Source organism: Taudactylus pleione, unplaced genomic scaffold (genome assembly GCF_031769625.1).
Source record: "Taudactylus pleione unplaced genomic scaffold, aTauple2 ptg000370l, whole genome shotgun sequence".
NCBI lineage: Eukaryota > Metazoa > Chordata > Amphibia > Anura > Myobatrachidae > Taudactylus > Taudactylus pleione.
In genome coordinates this window covers 6,262,082-6,283,194 of record NW_028284771.1, presented here as the reverse complement: position 1 = coordinate 6,283,194, position 21,113 = coordinate 6,262,082, and the positions used below count along the sequence as shown (strand labels likewise).

Sequence of the window (21,113 nt, the reverse complement as noted above, 5' to 3'; positions counted from 1 at the left end):
TAGAAGATAATACCTGGAATCTGATTGGTTACTCTTGGCAACATCACTTCTTAATAAAACTTCCATCTTAGTACACAGTGCATATAAGAGTCAATCACAGAGAGCGGCGTCCCGCTGTCCTGCTTAAGGTTCGGTTTGTGGTAGGCAGCATTGGGCAAGAAAACAGAGAAAAAATATATATATACTGTATAGAGTGGCCACTGTATTACCTCCAAGACATCTCAGTCTGATAGCGGCTGTTTAGTGGTTCAGTACTTCGCCTGGAGTTTTTACCGGCTTCCCTTACAGGAGATGCTGCAGATGGCGTACCTTATGGGGGTGGACCGTTGGGCATCGATCTCTGATGGGGCCTGCTGGTCGGATCAGTATCGCCGTGGGTTGCCTTGTGGGGGGCTTGCTGCAGAGGTTATTTTCCTTCCTCTCTCGATGCTGGGCTAGCTGCAGTATGTTTGATCGCTGCTGAGTGTGCTGTAGCGGTCCTTCACTGACTTCCGGGTTGGTGCCCGACGGCTCTGGTCACGTGACACGGGGGCTTGCTGTTAGCTGGAGGTATGGTGTTGTCTCACAGAACTCTGCTGTGTACTGGGTTCCAACACGTTTCAGCCAATAGGCCTTCCTGCCACCCCCAGTATACCCTTATTTTAGGGTTAACACTGTGTTTAACCATTAAATAGATGTTTACACAATTACTAGAGTAGCCTGTTTTTACGTATACCACCACACACTATATATAGGGGTTGAGTGCGGTAACTCCTTCATTTTTTCTGCTTATACTTCAAAGGAATTAGGCACATCTCACCTACCTGTGGCACACCCCGCAACAAAACATAGTCATCCAGTGCGCAAGGTAACGAACTACGTTTATAAAGATATAAAGCGCAGTCTATTAAATAGAAAACAAAAATAAACACATACTTTTTATCTCTCATGTAGAATCATGTCCATTTTATTTCCCTCTATCCCACTTCCCAATCATCCATACTGTATCTTATTATGAGGCCCAGGACGGTGCTCAACTGTAAGGCAAAATCTACAGTTGTGCCAGGTTTGGTTATTAGCTGCATTTGATGGTTCATGGATAATGATTTTGCCGTTACAGAGCTGTGTATTGTGCATTGAACAATATATATATATATTTTTTAAATCCAATGCAAACTACCGTATACATTGAATTGTACAGCAGTGGGCTATGGGATGGATAGTCAGCAGTTGGACGCAGTGCTGATATGAGTGCAGTCAACCAATGTCTTTTGTACTGTGCATGTGGTGAGTCACATCGCACATGAGTCCTGATTGTCTGCGCTCGGAGACACGGCAGCAGAAATCTGTTTTCTTTTTTTAGATGGGTGCGTGTCGTTGACAGCAGCTGCGTCTAAAGATGCACAACCACTCACGCAGGACGCCATGTTCAAATGGAAAAATTGCACCCGCCATAGGGCTGGTGCAAGTTTCGATGGTGCATCTAAAGATGCACAGAGACAGATTTCCACAGGCGCAAGGCGCTGCACGTGGGCGTCTGAGATTTTTTTTTTTTCAAAAATGTTTTTATTGAAGTCATCAAATACACTCTGGTACACAAGCAAATATGACAAGAAACAATGACATAGTCACAATTTATAGCATACAGTTCACTTGTGGTTTTGAGGTAATAATTTTGCCACAATTTTCTCTTTTTACCAATCAATAGAATATTAAGCAGTAATATATTATAGTGACTTCAACCATAATAGAACAAATGAAGGGGGAAGAAAGAAGATGGGTTGTGGGGGGGTGGGGGGGAGAAGTATAAGAAGAGAAAGAAGAAAAAAGGAGAAAAAATAAAAAATAAAATAAAAGAGAAGAAGAGGAAATAAAGAGGGATGGGGGTTGTGAACCATGCACTCCCAGGGTCAATCCCTCACCACTCTACTCTTGTTTATGTCGGGTTTTTTTTTCCCCCTAAGTGTAAGTTATTGGGGGGTCTTGTAGCAGTATTCTAGTTTCATACCATTGTGTTGATTTGAAACACTGTTGTATTTGTCTTTTAATCTCAGGATTTAAAGCCTCAATAAAGCTTTCCCAAATTAAGAAGAATTGGTCTTCTTTCTTTTCCTTATTGATAGAAGAGTTGACCCAATCCATTTTGAAAATATAAAATAATTTCTCTTTGAACATGGTTAATGAAGGAGGGGTAGGAGCAATCCATTGTTGCAGGATACATTTTTTAGCTACAGCCGAAATAACTAATAATAATTTTTTACAACCCTTAGAAACTCTAGTTGTTCCTGGAATATAACCCAATATTGCCCATTCTGGTGTTAATAGAAGATAATTGATTAGATCCGCTAGCACATATTGCTTCACTTCCATCCAAAATTACTTGATGACCCTACAGTCCCATAGGCAGTGGTATAAAGATGCCTCTAAATGGGCGCATTTTGGACACGCAGAGGAGGTTGCAATACCAATCAAGTGACAATGTTTGGGAGAAAGATAGCTCCTATAGAATAGTCTGTAGAATATTTATCTGTAATTTGTAGCGGTCAATGTTTGGAGGGAATACTGTAGAGTGTGCAAAATATTAGTTTCCGTTAGATTTGGAAAGCAAGTCTGCCACTTAGTGATACCAGTGGAGAATGTTCCCGTAAAGTAAGGAATTCTTAGTAGGTGGTATAAAAGAGATATAGCCCTATATGGATAGCCAGCAGACAAGAAGGCAGTAGCTAACCTATTATCCCAATCCAAGGGAGATAAAAAAAGATAATATTTTACTGGTGTAGTGTTGTGCCTGTAGGAAGGCCAAGTTACAAGAATGAAGAAAATCGTATTGTGTATGTGCCTGTTCAAACGGTTATGGGCGTTTAAGTGAAGAATTAGTGAAATGTCTGACTGTACGAAGGCCCAATGAACCCCACCTTCGGAAAGGGTGTTGCAGACCCATTCTGAAAGTCATTGTTGCCCAACAGAGGGAGATGTAATGAGTAGGAAGCATGAATTTTTAATTTGTTACGTATCGAATGCCATGTTGACCACATTGACATCAGGAGTGGGTTATCAAGCAAGTGTGGTGGTATATCGTGTTTAGGCATATGTAAGAAGTAGACCAAGTCCAAACCAGATAGGAACTGTCTCTCTAATTTATAGTGGGCGAAATGATTTCTATGTAGAATCCAGTCATGAATGTATCTACAGATTGCAGCTTGGTTATAAAGGAGAGTATGGGGAAAGTTAATTCCCCCCTCTTCCTTAGAGCGTTGAAGAATTTTCAAACTAAGTTTTGTTTTTTTCTTATTCCAGATAAATTTCCGAAATGCGGCATCCATCTTTTTAATATCAGTTAAAGTGAGAAGTATTGGGAGGACTTGTAGAGGGTATAGCAGTTTAGGGAAAATTATCATTTTTATTAGATTGGCCCTTCCTAGGTAAGAAAGCTGAAAATGTTGCCAGCTATCCATTTCCGCACAAATTTTATTTATTATCGAGGTAACATTTAAAGAATATAGGTTGTGAATATTCTTGGGTAATTGTATACCCAGATAAGGTATGCTAGATGATGCCCATTTTAAGCCTCCTAAATTGTCTCTAGGTCTAAAAGGTCTATTACCCAAAGCTAGTGCCGTAGATTTGGTAAAGTTAATAGTAAATCCAGAAATGTGACCAAATCATTCCAATTTTTCGAACAAGGGGGTCAAACTAACCTCTGGATTAGATATGAAAAGCATGAGATCATCCGCAAAAGCCATAAACTTTAATTCGGAATCTCCAATGGAAGCACCACACAACAGCGACCAATCTTGAAGAGAACGGATTAGCGGGTCAAGTGCTAAATTGAATAAAAGGGGTGAGAGCGGACACCCCTGTCTCGTACCTCTAAACATATGTAATGTGTTGCCGAGAAGGCCATTGACAAGTAACTTAGTACATGGATTCAAATAAAGATATTTGATCATATTAATAAATGACGTACCAAATTCCCTGGCATCCAGAACTAGGAACAGATATTTCCACAGAATTTTGTCAAAGGCCTTCTCAGCGTCTAAACTCAATAGAATAGTGGAAGATCTCTGATCCACTGGGGAGGAGGCCAAAACTGCAACTGCCAAGTGAATGCCCAACACCGATTGGCGGCCTTTTGTGAATCCTAGTTGATGTGGGGTAAGGATTGTCGGCATCATATTATGTAATCTAATTGATAAGATCTTTGCCAAGATTTTAGAATCCTGGTTAAGCAAAGTAATGGGTCTGTATGAAGACAACAAGGAGGTATCCCTATCTGGTTTGGGAATCAGGATTGTTGTTGCCTCGTTAAATGAGGGATAAGCAACGTTATCCGAGTAGATTTGTTGCAGTAAATTGGTAAGTGTAGGTGTAATGTCGTCTTTTAGGACATTATAGTAATTTGCTGTAAAGCCGTCAGGGCCAGGTGATTTATTCAATTTGAGCGATTTAATAGCCATGAGAACTTCCTCCTCTGTGATATTATCTTCTAAACATTCCCTCTGCTGGGTGGATAGCTTTGGTAGAACTGTCTCATTAAGAAAAATGTTTGCATTTTCTAAGTTAGATGTTTCAGCTGCATATACATTTTGGAAATATACTTGCAGCATCTCAGATTTTAACAAGACGTAGAAGTGGCTGCTGCACATCAGGGCCGACATCTTTTATCATTCCTAATCAGAGATAGTGTAAGTCCCACTAACATAAAACTATTTGTAGAAGGTAAATATCTAACGTGAGACTTTGTCACACTGCGGCTCCAATGTTATATCAGGCCTCAGACACTCAGCTCCTTCTCCCCTGTGAGTGCTCTCAGTAAATGGTGCGTATTTAATGTAAGAACTCATGAACTGCTCCCTGTTGTCTTTTTATTAGGTAATGCAGCTATTAGGCAAAATGGAAACATCTATATCTGAACAGAACAATAAAGTGAAGAGCGCGGAGGGGGTGCAACGCCAGGAGATCCAACTTCTTGATTTCAAGTAGGTATTTTAATTACATTAATTCAGTCAGTCCGGTACAGAAAGAAAATGCTTTTATCAGATGTCTGGCTGGCACTAAACAAGAGACTGAATCAATGCAAAATACAGAAGCAGAAACGTAGAACGTCTGTGCCAGCTGCATCACTTTCTCTTCCATTAGATGATAAACATTTGTTATGCTGCAAGTAGTGGAATACCCCAAGACTTCAAGGACCCATTAGCTACATCTACTGTAGTATAGACCGTTATTTTGTGGCTGATCTAATGATTATTAAACCACTAGCACGAGTATGCTGCTGGCCTAGAACATTGATAAGCTGCAACCTTATTAATATCCCAAATGACCACCTCCTCTGTGTGTAGGTGATGTGCCCACTTTAAAAGCACTGTAGATAAAGTCCCGTGTGCACTGTAAGACTGGATAGGTGAGGTCTAGTAAACGATGTGCGTAGCAGAAAGCAATCACAGACAGCGCATGTAACGTACCATGTATACGCACATGGATGGACACTGGAAGTTCAGGCAGATTGATCTGTCCATTGAAGGATCACTCTTTCCGTGAAATGGGAGTTTCTGGGCAGCAACCATGCAAACCCACAGAACTGATCCGTCTCATAAGCGTGTTATGGGAGTGTAGGCAGACTTCTGCGCACGTATGTGGTGTGCGCACACAGATGGCAGACAGATCTGGCCTGGCCTTCTGCATAAGAACAGGCGGACATTCGCCTTAGTATAAGGTAGTAAGCAGACCGTCACAGCCGCACGGAATAATCAGCACCAATATACTGTATCGTGTGATATTTATCTGTTTTAACCTGGGTATTAAATTTGTAATAAAGCAATATTTACACTATACTACCAAAAGAATACCCTCTCTGTTCCCTCTGTCAAAGAATAACAATGTAAAACTTAATAAAATAAATAAAATATATATTTTTAAAATACTTTATATATGTTAAACTTTGTAAAACTGTGAAATGTGTCCATGAACATACAAAATGTCCAAAGTAATGTAGGGTCTGAGGCTGTGACATTTCTGTGCACGCATGGTACATGTAGTAACTGTTTTACACACCTATGATATCAGAATAGCAACACCTGTTCTAAGGGAAGGTCAAGGATTAAAAATATCTAGAACACTTGGGGGTTTATTTGCTAATGTAGGGTTATAAACCCAGACTGATCATGCGTATATCAGACATTTAGGGTGTGGTATGTTAGGTCAACAGTTCTCATGTCGACATGGTTGATATGCTGACTTGCTTAGCATGTCATCATTCATTATGTCTACACGTATGGCATGTCAACATGATCGAACGTTGACCCAATGTTCTTGGTGGCCCAGCGGTCACTTACCTGGCGGCATTCTAATGTTGACATTATGAATGTGGACATGGTAATTGTCGACCATGTGACCGGATCCCAAAATTTAAAAGGGCAACACTTACTAGGTGTGTTGTGCCACTAAAATAATTGCCCTTTTAAATTACTGGCATAAACACGATCAGCAGTCCTGGACTTTAGAACCCAACACTTACTAAACAAACCCCTTGGTGTATATATAGTGGCTTCAGTCACGCCAAATAGCCTCACTAGGCACGCCAGGTCCCGGGTGACTCGCCCACGCCGAGCATCTTTTTCGCTCAAAATGTATCTTATTTGCATAAATAAAACAACTAGAAGCAACAAAACTACTTTGTTAGATTACACCGATCATTTCCTGTGCGGCTAAGTCACAGCCCAGTGTCTGTAGTACACTTTGGTGTTTCGCTGCATCTGCGATGTTAATTAGATACAAAATTGAACATAAAAGATGGTAGGCTACGCCTCTTGGAGCGGCTCTGTTGCAGTAGGTGTCTTACGCCGTATGGTGTATTGAGGCTTGGTGTATACATCTGTATGGAGCAAAAGAAAAAATCAACAGAATATTTTTATTCCAAAGACACCGTTATAAATGTACTTACAGTAAGAGCACTACAAGATTTGAGGGCAGTTTTTTTTTTAAAACTTCCTTTTACAAAAATTCTGCTTAATAACAGGTGTATAAGTCAGCTGTGCATCACCAATGGTAAAGATGATTCCTAGATTTATAAGACTTCTTTTATTCTTTGTCTGACAAATATGTCCATCATTTAATGATACAAACAAAGCTTCCATTTCATGTATTATCTGTTCTTAGACTTGGAGGTTTACTTGAGGATATCCAGGGACAAATCCAAAATCAACACAAGTGGATAGAATCCCAACTAGATAAATCAGCAGAAGAGCAGTCTCGGCACATACAGCAGTTCCGTAATGAAGTGACCGAAAAAATGGTAAGTAGCTCTATGTATTATTTATAGCGTGTAATTGGCCAGTTTCCTCCCAATACAAGTGTTCATGTAAGCCATATGGAAATGGTTACCTTCATATTAAAATCCTCATTTTAAAGAGCTTTTAACCACTTACTGTAACTGACTTTTTTCCCCCAAAAAAACATTCATAATTTTTTTTTTAAATGATTGAATTAGGTCAAGAACATCTATGTATAACTTATGCCACACAATTCTATATATAAAAAAATTATGTGGGCTCCTAAAAAAAAACTCTCTCCTGCGCCTATCTGGTTGCACCTCTCAAGAAGACCTGTTAGCGAGGCCAGAGGTTAAGATGGGTGAAATATCTTTGAGAGGGCGCTGTTCTGTATTAAAGATAGTCAAAAGTTAAAAAATTCTACCAAGTATACCTTTATGGCTACAATCATATGTGAAAGAGTCATTTTAAACGATTACTGACATAATTTATGACACCCTTATAAAAACAAAATTGTATTTATTTTTCTAAAACACTTAGCTTAATAAGTACAATTTACAAACAATGAATGATACATATAAGAATCCCACATCTGAACATGTACAGTTCACCCTTTTGTTGGAGTCAATATCCACAATTTCATATTCTCAGAGTGGGTCCAATGAACAGTTTTCCTACACGTTTCATCTCAAAGAGACTTCTTCAGTGGTTAATCTCAATTTGGTTACATATTATGGACAATTGTCAAAGTGCAACTTGTGCGGTAATAGGATGGTCAGTGATTTTCTTGCTTCCTTCAAAAATCCATAATGGTTTAGGAAGAGTATTGCACCCATAACATCTAGGACCAAACATGAGATAATTATAGACTGCAAATAGCCAGATATGGAAATATGATGTCCACCAATTTGTTTGTATCAGCAGAGGAACTTCCTTCTGTGTAGAAACTAAGTGAGTCTCTACACAAAAGGAAGTTCCTCTGCTGACATTATATATATATATATATATATATATAATTTTTTTTTAACACAAATTTAACATCAAAGTTTTAATATCGGTCATCGATTAATTTGCGTTCTCCCGGCAGCTGTTGCTCTCTGCAGCCGCTGGGTAGTGTGTCCTGCCATGCTGACTGATCAGCAGTGATCGGCAGCACGGCAAGTCACTGGGGGAGGGTGCAGGTATGCAGAGGGTCCGGGAGGTCCCTCTGTTAGTAGTAGCTGCTGGTAGATTATATTCCGACAGCTGCCCACTGTGCATTACTGACCGGTCGCATTGTTAGTGACTATGTTAACCAGGGACATGTCATATTCCCTGTCATGCTCCAGAGTTTTGATTTAAATCTGTTTTTATACATGTGTGCCTCCCCAGCCATTTACCTCACCGCTCGCAGTGGCGGATCCAGGGGAGGGGGCGATCAGGGCGATCGCCCCCCGTACCACACACAGCCACCTACTGATTCTGCAGGCAGCAGAGGCTGGGGCCAGTTACAAGTGTCAGCCGTGACAAGGACAATGGACACGCTGGGCACATACAATTGGGTGGAGAGATGGCCCCCAGCCAGCCAGAGAAGTGGAGTGACTCTGAGCAGTAAAGATAAACTACAAATCCCATTGCAAAGATGGCCGCTGCTGGAGCAACCCAGCATGTGGATAGAGAGAAAAAATTAACTGACATGATGACAGGACTGGGACTGAGTGGTAGACATTACAGACCACTTAGTTAGAACTTGAAGAGGGAGGGACCCTCCGCCATCAGGTAGGACCATCCAGTGGCTGATCCAAGGGAGGTGGAGTTCAATATGTGTATTGCAGATACCATTGGTGATTGTAAAATAAATAAAAGGCTCCTGTTTTAAAAATTTGCTATAAGTTTAGGATTTTTTTTGCATGTGTGTTTGTTACATATATATATGTATGTGTTATGTATATATGTTATGCGTGTGTGTTACGTGTATATATATATATATATGTGATGTATGTGTGTATTATGTATATGTGTGTGGGTAAGGGGGGATCCTTTAGTGTGGCGTTTGTGGAAATTAACACAATGTCTATACTTTACGTGACACAATGTACTGCATGGATACATTTATGGTCTCACTGTGTTTTGGAGATCAGAGGTCTATGGGGCTCCTGTGACATATATATTAGGTTGTATATGCAGTATATGTATTTCAGAGATGTAGTTAGGCTGGCAGTACTGGTATCTGAGTAGAGTGCAATGTCCAGGAACAGAGCAATAGTGTGCAATAATGTATTCTGTGTCAATTAATATTCTCGGGTAATGCTTATTTGGGTTGCCAGAGTTCCCACTGGTAGACCAAAGCTGTTGAAATAACAGTCTGAAGTCGGTAAATGACTTTGGGTCGATTCGAATGTTTTTTGGGGGCCCTGCGCAGCAATTCAATTGTTGCTCCAATCAGCCATGCATGCCACGGACGCCTATTAATTCTGCTCGCCCCCTACTGATTAGCACAAAAAATGAGAATCCGGCACAGAACAAACATTGGCATATTGCCCTGTCTAAAGTGTCGGGCGATATGCAAATATCGGCGTCAAAAAACATTTGAATTATCCCCTTTGTGTATTATAATTTCAGACACCACAGAAACTCACTTTGGGGGCAGGACTGTAAGTGGGAGGAGCAATAATTAGAAAGGGGAGGAGTCGGTATTCATTCTTAAACCGCCCCCCCCTCCCTAATAGTAAAGTCTAGATCCACCACTGACCGCACGTCACTGATATTAATGCACTGCCTGGTGTAGTCGCAAACGATGCGTCCACACCAGGCAAGTGGTTAAAGCCATTTACTTTGTAGTAAATTTATAGCATGAACCTGGGGTGCATAGGATTATGTGTTAAGTCACTTTCAGTGTGGGACATGGCCTGGCAGCAAAAGAACTCGGATATGTTATGCTTTAGGTCTGTCCTATACCCATATACATTAATCATAGGATTCTAGGGTTTAAGCAGAGTTAGGAGCAATACAGAGAAAAAATAGAGACAAAAAAGAAACATCTGCACTGACATAGATAGTGTTGGGAAGAGGCGTGACCTAGCGTAATTTTAAATTTACGTGTAAAAACAAAGCTGGCCAGTATTTGGTCACTACATGCAAAAGCACTACAAGATGGTTTCCTCCAAGAGCAAATTGCACCTTTTTTATTTGCTGCTAACGCTGAATAAGTCCTTGTGTATAATTTCTTTCTATGCTTCTTCACAAGATGGTGAATGCTCATGAACTAAATGGATGAAAACTGTATAAGGTCAGAGGATATGTTTGTGGGTCTTAAAATATGTACTGTATATATTAAGTTAAAAGCCCTACTTACTAAGAATAATTTAATCTCAAATTGCAGTATTGGGATCCAGTGTGATCCAGAGAATTGCATGGACCTGCTTATTGAAGGCCTGTGGGGGTATGAAATAGAATATAACACGCAGATAACTACTTGCAACTACATTATCTTTCTGACTAGTAGAAGGATTTAGAAAATCAAACTTGCAGGAATTCTTGTAGGCTGAGGGGAATCCCAGAATATATACAGGTTGAGTCTCCCATATCCAAAATGCTTGGGACCAGGGGTATTTTGGATAACGGAATATTCCGTATTTTGGAATAATTGCATACCATAATGAAATATCTTGGGAATGGGACCCCAATATACACACAGAATGCATTTGTGTGTTATATAGACCTTATACACACAGCCTGCAGGTAATTTTATACAATATTTTCAATAATTTTGTGGCTCAAGCAAAGTTTGTGTACATACATGAAATTCATTTCTGTTTCATATACACCTTATACACACAGCCTGAAGGTAATTTTATACAATATTTTTAATCATTTGTACCTTAGGCAAAGTTTGTGTACATTGAACCATCAAAAATCAAAGGTTTCATTATCTCAGTCCTGCCAAAAACATTCTGTATTTCGGAATATTTGGATATGGGAGACTCAACCTGTATTAGGAAACGCAGGTGACTGCGCTTATTTTATGTTAGGGTTGGCAGGTAGAATACATTTATTCAATCTGCTCAGATGCAATAGTTACTTCATGACAGGACTTCTCATCCTGGACACTGTGGTGACGTTATATATGCTCCACTCTTGTGCTTAATCCTGATTGGTCCCTGCTACTTTATATGGCATTGGATTTATAGGGCAATAATATTAAAAACAAAACCAGGTTTTGTTTTGAAAAACACTGCTTAGTAAATGTTGCCCTTGCTATTGTACTGGACTTTGCTGATCCTTGATATTTGATAACTGGTCATCATTGGGCATTACCATCTGGGGCCCTGGTGTATTACCTTCAGGCCAATCATCTGATATGTCCTAATCTCTTACTTCTATCCCAAGTTAGGATGCGATCAATATCCCAACTTCAGGGATTCCGGCAGTGAGAATGGCGGCACCGGCATCCAGACACCTGTCAGAATCCTGGTGCCGGCATCCCAACCGCCAGAATCCCGAAGGTAAGTAGTGGGGTTAGGCACTAGGGGGAGGGTTAGGCACTAAGGGGGGAGGGTTGTGGTGGGGAGAGGGTTAGGATACATACTGCCAGGTGTCGTTATCCTAACCCTGTTGCCCGTTACCCATTCCCTTGGAGTGGATTAATCAGCAAATGATCTATTGATGTTATACTTAGAAAAGTATTTTGTGCTTCTCTGAGACCTTTTGTTCCTTATGATTATGCTCCAGTTCATATTTTTGTTACATATGTCTGATTTAACATTGGCCAATCTGCACTGTCCCACCCCAGGCTGTGCACACAGTTTTGTCAAAAGCAAGTGCTGTGCCGTGTAGCCAAGGACATGTGAGGTGTGAAGGCACAGAACAATAGGAATCAATTGGTCTGGGCAGTCACTCTACATCTTCCCGACCTAACCCATCAGCGACTGAACACCTAAGCCCAAGGATGCTGGTGCAGAGGTGAGTAGCGGCCGATCCCAGGCCACATCCTGACAGTGGCATGATATGGTATGAGAGGAAAGTAGATAAAGTGGTGTAAGAAAGCTTGGTTGTGATAGTCAGAGAGGGAAAGGAGCGTTAAAGGAATCAAAAACTGGTCAAAATCTGGAGAAAACAAGGAGAGAGAGAGCAGTTTGGAAGGATAAAAATGTGGACAATCCACTGGGATCATCCCTGACTAAGCCATAGGCAGGTGAAATGCGTTGGTACAACCTTACACCACAACATGCAAGCGCCCCGAACACCAGAAGTGGGTGCACACAGAACCAGAAGTGGCCGTTATTCATTCCAACAACCAGGAAGCACATGGCAGTGGTGGCAAGAACGCCCAAGACCACCAGGCAGCCTCTACTGCAAGCCAAACCACTGAATGTGGGGAAAAGGGGACCTGCACCGCATGGGAGAACTGTTGTCACCAGCAAGTGTAGCACCAGCTGGGTGAGTGACAGGTGTAAACAGAAAGTACCCATACTGAATTGTGTTTTATGCACTAAAGAAGTGCCATTATAAGTCACCATTGCAGCATGAATTTCCTGCCGGTGGACAGACCATCATTAAGACGGAATACTAAAAGCCAATTAGGAATATGAAACAAGGGGTTTACAGCTCTTTGCACTTTTTATAATATACTTTTCATTTCTTATTTGGCCATTGCATGGATTAATTTGTTTTAATAATATTTTAAAAGCGTGTTTTTTGTGAAGACTGGTTTTGGAAGCCTGTTATGAATGCCAGTTAGGCATGTGGATATACAGATACACCCCATAGAGGTGTGAGGGACAACTTGCAAAGTCGGCACTACTGTAACAAGCCGATTTGTGCGCATCTAGGAATCGCCACAATGCCCGGTGGCACATAGCGTACAATTTAATTCCCCCCATTGTTTATATAAGGTTTATTATTCCAGATTTTTAGGGCTACTGCTTATTAATGCAAATTTGATTACAATATTAAAACTGTATTTATTTTTGATAAAACATTATACTCATCTTGCGGTGTTTGGGCTGCTGTACATTACTGGATAGATTTATACTTTGGTAAACTAGACAGTTTGATTATGTTCTTGTCCAAATCTGTATATATGCACAGACATTACTGGCAGATTCACCAATTTGTATTTGAGTATCATCATTTATAGTGAAATTATGCTCGATACAGGAAAGACAAGTAACAGGCTTTGTTGCACGTGAATTATGTAACTATAGTTATATGCCTGTAACTAAAATGTGTTTGTGGTTTTCTGACAGCAGTTAGTGATGGCTGTGCTAGATTTTGGCTCTTTGCCCTACTTAATTAGCTTCTCACAAATATATAAAAGCGTTTAGAATTTGTGAAGAAAGTAATGGTGCAGATTAGTGCGATCACCAAGGGCTTGTGTAGAAGATCTACTGAAAACCATCTCAGCTGCTGGGCCCAGCGGGTTCAACGGTCATTGCTGTTACCAGCACTGTTACCATCTCATGCCGCCAAACATGGGGAACAAGTGTCCAGCTGTAAGTGTGTTGGTAATGAAAAGACCTGGCCTACATACAGCGTTTCCAAGCTAGCAGATATTTGAGTGCCTGTGTTGCACAAAAGTGACAACCATCTCGAGAACCAGAAGTGGAAGGAGGTTCAGTAAATATAAATGGAAGGATCGTTGAGGTTGCCAGCAAGATTTCTATTTTGTATGGTTCATGTGTCCACCTCACCTCATTGCAAATGTACCAAGCCAGTAACACTACAGCCTTACAATAGCCATATGCGGCTGTCCACCAGCAGCAGTGACAACTGTTATTATTTCTGTATCACGTGCTCCTTACACCCAGGGCCGCTACGTGAGTTCTGAACACTGCATCTTACTTAGTGTGGAGTGGGGGCATCTTCTATTCTTTCTTTGGAGCACTGCGGAGTCCAGAGCCAGCCCCTCAATTCCATCACAAATGTGGAGGAACAGCAGCCGGCACCTGCACAGGAAAGTAGCTGCTGGCTGAAGTCGCTTCATGACAGCAGCCACAGATAAGTGGGGGTGCCGCAGTGACAATCACCACACTGAATAAGTGACATTATGTCACTTGGGGGTCTATTTACTAAGTAGTGTTAGGAGACAGAGTGAAAAGTGATAAGAAAGTGATAAGGTGCCAGCCAATCAGCTCCGAACTGTCATCTCAAAGGCTGCATTTGAAAAATGACAGTTGGGAGCTGATTGGCTGGCACCTTATCACTTTTTACTCTGTCTCCTAACACTACTTAGTAAATAGATCCCTTGGTGATTTAGGTATCTGCTATACCCTGCTGTTGTAAGGAACTGTCTAGGTACACCTACTGGTTGTGCCAGCTCTCTCCACATCTCATATAATGTAAGCACATTTGATCAGGGTAATTCTTACGTTCCATTTTAGGTCATTGCATATCATATGTGTCATATTCCAATCAAGGTACAGGATTGAGAAATAAAGTCCTTGGTTCGATAAAGGATAACAACACGTAATAGTAATACAATGGATGTGATAAGAATGTAAAGCATAGAAAGGCACATATACATCAGATGTACAAGGCTTGAAGACAAGGCATACAGATCGTCTCCTACTCTTGTTTATAACAACGTAATACACTTTCCCTAATTAATGATTTCTTTAATGGTACTGCATGTTCTTTTAATTACACATTTCTGAGAACAAATAACTCATTATAGCTAAGCTCACTTGCTGATGTATTTCAGTGGATTAAAACGGCATCTTCATAATACATCATGAATATAATGATTTCACTAAGTGCATTGTTGTCACTTACAATACACTAGATATGCCAATGTTTAAATACAACCACTTACTAAATGCATTGGTCATACTGTATATGCCAAGATTTTAAAAACAAAACAATTATGGTGAATGCAGATAATTCCATAACCACTTTCATTGTCACATCACTTGTTGGCCAGCAGTGAACTGCCAGAATCCTGAGCAGTAAGGTGCCACCTGCGCAGCAGTGGTCTTGAAGACCTGACTCACAAAGGGCTGTTTAATCAGAAAACACCAATGAGTACCAGTGGCATAACCGGGGGGGGGGGGGGGGGTCGTGAGGGCATGTGCCCTGGGCGCTGTCGGACCTGGCTGGGAGCCCCCCCAGACCACCGTCCAGATCAGTGTGGTCCAGTGTAGTGTACAAAACGTCAATTATGATTGGTTGCATATCTGCAGTCTGTCGATCGCAGTGGACGTTCGGGAGCAGCCAGCAGCAGCCAATAAGTCAGGCAGATTCTTATTGGCTGCTGCACCCAGAGCCAGCGCTGCCTACTCCATTTGCTGGGAGCCCACTGAGATTTTTATCAGAGGGCGCCCGGCAGCGACAGCCGGAGCTCACTCTTGAGCACCGCCTTCCAGCTCCTGCAGTGGGTGGAAGGAGAGAAGTCATAACATCTCTCCCATAGTGCCAAGCGGTGTTGTGGTATAGTGTTGTGTGTGTCTGTGTCTTTCATGTGTAAGGGGCACTACTACTGGGGGCACTGTATAAGGGGCAGTAACTAAAGGGCACTACTACTGGGGGCTGTAAGGTGCATATGGAATGGAAAGGAATGTTCCCAAAGTGACAAGAAACAGTGGAGTCATATTGATGCCCCCCCATTTTTTAGTGGCCTTGCCAATTTTTTGGCACGTGCTCAGTTTTTTTTTTTTGGGGGGGGGGGGGGGTGTTAACCATTTTTTATCTTGCCCTGGGTGCCACAGACCCTAGTTACGCCTCTGATGAGTAGAAAGTATCAATAACACACGCCTGTCTATGGTGTTGTACACGTGTGCTTGTTATGATTTGTTTTACAATTAAACTAAATTAAAGCAATCTCTAACAATATATTTTGGTAATTTTAGCCAATTAATCACGACTCTAAACAACATGGCATCTTAATAATTGTCTCAGAATCTCAGTGAATCTAACCTATGGATGTTTTGACAGGATGCATCAGAGAAGAGACTGCAGGAAAACGTACACCACCTTACTGTGAAAGCTGACAACACTGATCACATACAAAGGCTTGAAGCTAAAATCAACAAGCTGAAACATGCAGCAGACAAAATGGCTGCTCGAATTACAAAACTGGAAAGCCACATCTGGGATGAGATGGAGAATATGAAAAGTGAATACAGATCAGGCAAGTCATTTCTCACTCCTAGCTGTACAATAACTACAGTATGTCACTAATCATCCAAAGTACCACTATACTTCATTCACTGAGGTAAAATAGAACATTGGCATTTCATTAAAAAAATCAAAGATTTACAGCAATAACCGACATGCATTTAAATGAGTGTGTGGGAGGTAGGATAATAAGTGTTCTTTTTAATAACATTGTTGGAAGAAGAGCTTGTTGAGTCGAGCACATATATGTGGTGCACAATTATCAATTCTATACTAAATTAATATTTAACACAACTATACTTTTCTGTCACAAAAAAAAGCAGTGTAAAAAAAAATGTCACGTATTATGCATAATGACATTTCTGTGACAAATGCAAATATTCTGATAATCCTACATTAATCTGCCATGCTTTTCTCTTATCACATATAATTCTTTGTGAATACATTTTTGGGGTTATTTTCATTCCTGGAAACCTGATGACAAATGCCTGGATTTTGGGTTGCAGGGTTCCATATGACCTAACAGGTACTGTATAAAATACTGCTATATAAACTTGCCTTCACCTACAATGTCAGCACTGTCCTTCATCCCTGACTGCATGACTGGAAAAATACCCTTAATTTATGTAAGTATCTAGAGCAGGTGAGGGCAATACGCAGCATTCCAGCTTCTATGGGTCTACCTATACCAGCATGCCCTGCCAGTTTTAGCATATGCCAATAGCAAAACTGAGCAGGGCATGCTGGGATATGTAGTCCCACAGCAGCTGGATGGTCACTTATTGCTTCCCCCTGATCTAGAGTGACCAGGTAATATTGACATTACCCAGGTTGCTGACATTTATCAGTGAATAGGAAAATATGGGTGGCACCAAACAGGGTGCCCTTACTATTGCAGCCTAAGAAGAGAAAGTGCTTTTACTATTGAAACTTACAAAACTTACTTTTACTATGGAACTGAACAAAAAATGGAGGGTATCTAGGAAATAAAACGTAAACCAAATGGAATGATGTGTCTGTGACACTGAAGCCATGACTGAACTGTCTCTCACACAGCAGGAAGGAGAGAAAATTCTTATTCTGAGACTGTTCTAATATTTATGACAGCTAACACCATAATGAACAAAACCTTTTACTCACTGCAGTAAGCTATGCAATAAAACAGGAATGAACAAAATTAAATGTGAACAATTTTTTTTTATTACACAACACAATGGCATCAAAAACCATGTGACTATTGTCTTGGATGAAAATAAAAAAAATGTTTTCTCTAGTACAAACAATAAAAACTAAGTTATTTTAAAACACAGTATCACATGATAAAATCAGTACTTGTGCTGCAACGCGTTTCACAGTTCCAGGCAGCCTCCTCAGACAGTGAACAGTTTAGGATTATCAATTTAATTGTCCCGATTTCCATTATTTGTTCATTTAGTATCTGTGACCATGTTTAGAGCTAACCACACACAATCAGGTTTGATCACTTACCCTGAATGACAGGATCTAGGTGCTACTGGACCCAAGAACAGGCCATAGAATGGGTCCTTTATGTAGTCTCCTGCTGATTTATGATCTTGCCTGAATATTAACCCATTTATTTTGTTTGGATGTTTTAGGGCAGGTTGATAATGTTGGGGCCCAGTGTGCAGTGATACTTGGTACATTTCCTAGGCATGATATAGACATTTACAATGTAGACAGTTATGTTGACTTTGAACATGTCAGCATGTTGACATTATGCAGACCAGCAGTAGGTGATTAGGCCGTGGAGGTTAGGGTCAGGCACTAGGAAGGTTAGCCTACAGGAGGGGAGGTTAGGCACGAGGGAGAGGGTTAGTAATAGCACTGGATTCACCGGAAGTCATCATAACTTGATCGCCAGACTCTAAAGAAATTGCTGGTGCTGTCGGACATGCCGTACCAGGTAAGTCACCACTAGACCGACCACCAGGGATGTATTGGCAACATTCAAATCATGTCGACATTTCAGCAGTGTCAGCATGATGAATGCTGACAGGGCCAATGTCGAAATGCCAAGCACCCCATTTCTAGTTACTGTATGTCTGCAGGTGTATCAGTACTTTTGTCTCAGTTTTTAACCCAAGATTTATCGCAGAGTGTTTCTGAGAATTGAAACTATAAGAGTAACATTGTTAATGGAAGAGCTTCGTATACAGTATTACTGTATAAAGTGTAATGCATATATTATAACACCTACAAAGTCATTTACAATCATTTTTTTTTTTACATGTAATGTTTTCTTTAAGAACAGGATTCCAAGCGATACAGGAATCCCTGAATTCTCTACAACAAATCCAAGAGTCAAAAGTAAAACTAGAGAGTAAAAAAGTCCAGAGAGACATCAAGCAAATACGACGAAAGATTGTGGAAATAAACGATTTCTGAGATCACCTTGTTGCCAGGCTGATTACATTCTAGTATTTACATGAAGTGATCTTAGTGTACGTGTTCTGCAAAGCTTTGTGAGGAATGTAAATGTAAGGCATACTTTTTATACTTTTTAGTTAGTTAGTTTTAGCACATTTCTTCAGGCTATTAACAAAAAAGAAATAAATCACTGTCCACTTTAATTAGTGGTAAGGGTTGGAGCTATAGACTGCTGTGATGAGGGGATTGGGCATATGGTGAGAGCCACCTACTGATTATTACATTTGGCCATACACTACTACAGGACTCCGCCCCTCACTGATTGGATCTTGGGGAGCAGAAGGAAGGGTGGGTATTGGTAAGCAGCCTCTCCTCCTCTTCTCCTCATTTCATGGCCTAGTGTTAATAGCATCCAACTGGCAGTGGACAACGGTGCTGCTGATTGGCTGAGCACATCCTGTAGGTCATGGTCACTTTCTATGTGGAGTCCCCAGGTGTCATTGTCACGCTACAGCACAAAAGAGCAAACACTGGATGATAAAGGCCGCACTTTGTACACCGCTTACTAAAAATGCAGCTCAGGCATAAAAAGCTTATTATTGTGAAACACCACAGTATTGTAAAGAGATAGACCAATTTATCACTCCCACTGTTGCTTAGACATCTCCCATCACAACTAGTGTGTTATTGCAGTATATACTGTAGCCTTGTAATGCAGATTAACAGCATTCAGCTGGTAAAGCCCATGGAGGATGTACACAGTATGAGTGATGAAGTTAGGACATGTTACAGAGAACACTTTTATAACAAATACTGTATTATAATGTAAAGAAAAGTTTAGATTACTGTGACTATGCATATGAGTGGTTAACAGGGGCGGATTGGGAATTTAAAGTGGCCCTGGAAAAAAACTCGTAAAGTGGCCCCATGCGCGCGCGCCCGAAAAGTGGGTGTGGCCTTGTGGCAGGGGTGTGGCCTAATGTGAAATGTTATGCCCACAAGCCACTCCCCCCTTTTTAATCATGCTGGGGGCATGCCCACCGCTCCAAAAGCTGATAGCCATGCCCCCAATCCTTCTTTCTAGTGAATAAGCACAGCAAACATGTTAATAACAATAAGTATTTTCTTACCTATATGATTTCTCTGCAACGAGGGAACCTCTGAAGAAATTGATCCTCCCTGGATAGGCAGTGTCTTGAGACGGTATTCACTATTCATGCAGGAGATCACATGGTTTGGAAGCTGCCTGTTTGTGTAGTAATAAAGCCAAATGTCATTATCGTTCAACAGAGGTTCAATCAGATGTTTTGGGGCAGGACAAATGTGGGTTTCCCATATCAAACAATTTTATATTAATAAAATTTGCTAATTTGGTTCCCTTTGCATCAGTAATATGGTTTTGTTACAATTGTTGTCTTACTGAAGATTATTGTCCCCTAGTCTTTTCTTCTAATGGTGGGTACACACTAGACGATATGCTCCCTGAGCGATATCGTGTAGTGTTGTCCCCGGCAGGCTGTGCTCAATGTCGTTCATGACATTGAGCACAGCCGCTGAACGATATCATTAACGATATCGTTCAGCGCCGGGCTCTCTCCCCCATTCCCTGACATGCAGCAACCTGACGAGATCGTCAGGTTGGCCTGCATGTCAGCCCGATGAACGATGATGACGAACGACCCGCGGGAATGCGCGTCGTCGTCATCGTTCATCTTTTTGGTGTTAAAAATGGACGATAAAGTGGACGACTGAACGATAATGATATTGTTATGTCGTCCACTTTATCGTCCAGTGTGTACGCACCATAATAGTACCAGTGATCTTATCGTCCTCTATGTGTGTCTCACTCACCCACACAGGGGTCAGTGCCATCCCCTCACCCCACACACACACAGGGGTCAGTGCCATCCCCCCTCACCCCACACACAGACAGGGGTCAGTGCCATCCCCTCACCCCACACACATACACAAGGGTCAGTGCCAACCCCCCTTACCCCAAAAACACACACAGGGGTTAGTGCCAGCCCCCCTCACCCACAGGGGTTACTGCCAACCCCTCACCCACACACACAGGGGTTAGTGCCAGCCCCCCTCATCCACACACACAGGGGTCAGTGCCAGCCCCCCTCACCCCACACACATACAGGACAGTGCCATGGAGCTGCTGGGGTAGAATCACAAACACTTACCTTGGGACCATGCACTTCTCCTCCAGCCACTCCGCTGAGCTCCAGTACCAAGCCGCCACTAAACTCCCCCATCACTCCTCCTCCATGTCTCACTCCACACGTGCAGGGGGGAGGGATCCGCCCGCATGTCTCACTCCCCTCTGCTCCAAACGTACAGGAGGTAGAGGGGAAGGGATCCGCCGCAGCCGCTGCC

The 21,113-nt window shown here is 41.5% G+C and overlaps 1 protein-coding gene across 2 annotated transcripts in view; it reads left to right on the top strand.

The window, feature by feature from the left end:
* Positions 1–19,014, top strand: part of FAM81B (family with sequence similarity 81 member B) — an 83,214-nt gene extending 64,200 nt beyond the window's left edge. For both annotated transcript variants that reach the window (XM_088444680.1, XM_088444679.1), the window contains exons 6-9: positions 4,852–4,958; positions 7,138–7,273; positions 16,161–16,356; positions 18,616–19,014. In XM_088444680.1, the coding sequence (XP_088300806.1) occupies positions 4,852–4,958; positions 7,138–7,273; positions 16,161–16,356; positions 18,616–18,749 (573 nt within the window). In that variant the 3' untranslated portion in view covers positions 18,750–19,014. The remainder of the gene's footprint in view (positions 1–4,851; positions 4,959–7,137; positions 7,274–16,160; positions 16,357–18,615) is intronic.
* The last annotated feature ends 2,099 nt before the right edge of the window (positions 19,015–21,113 follow it).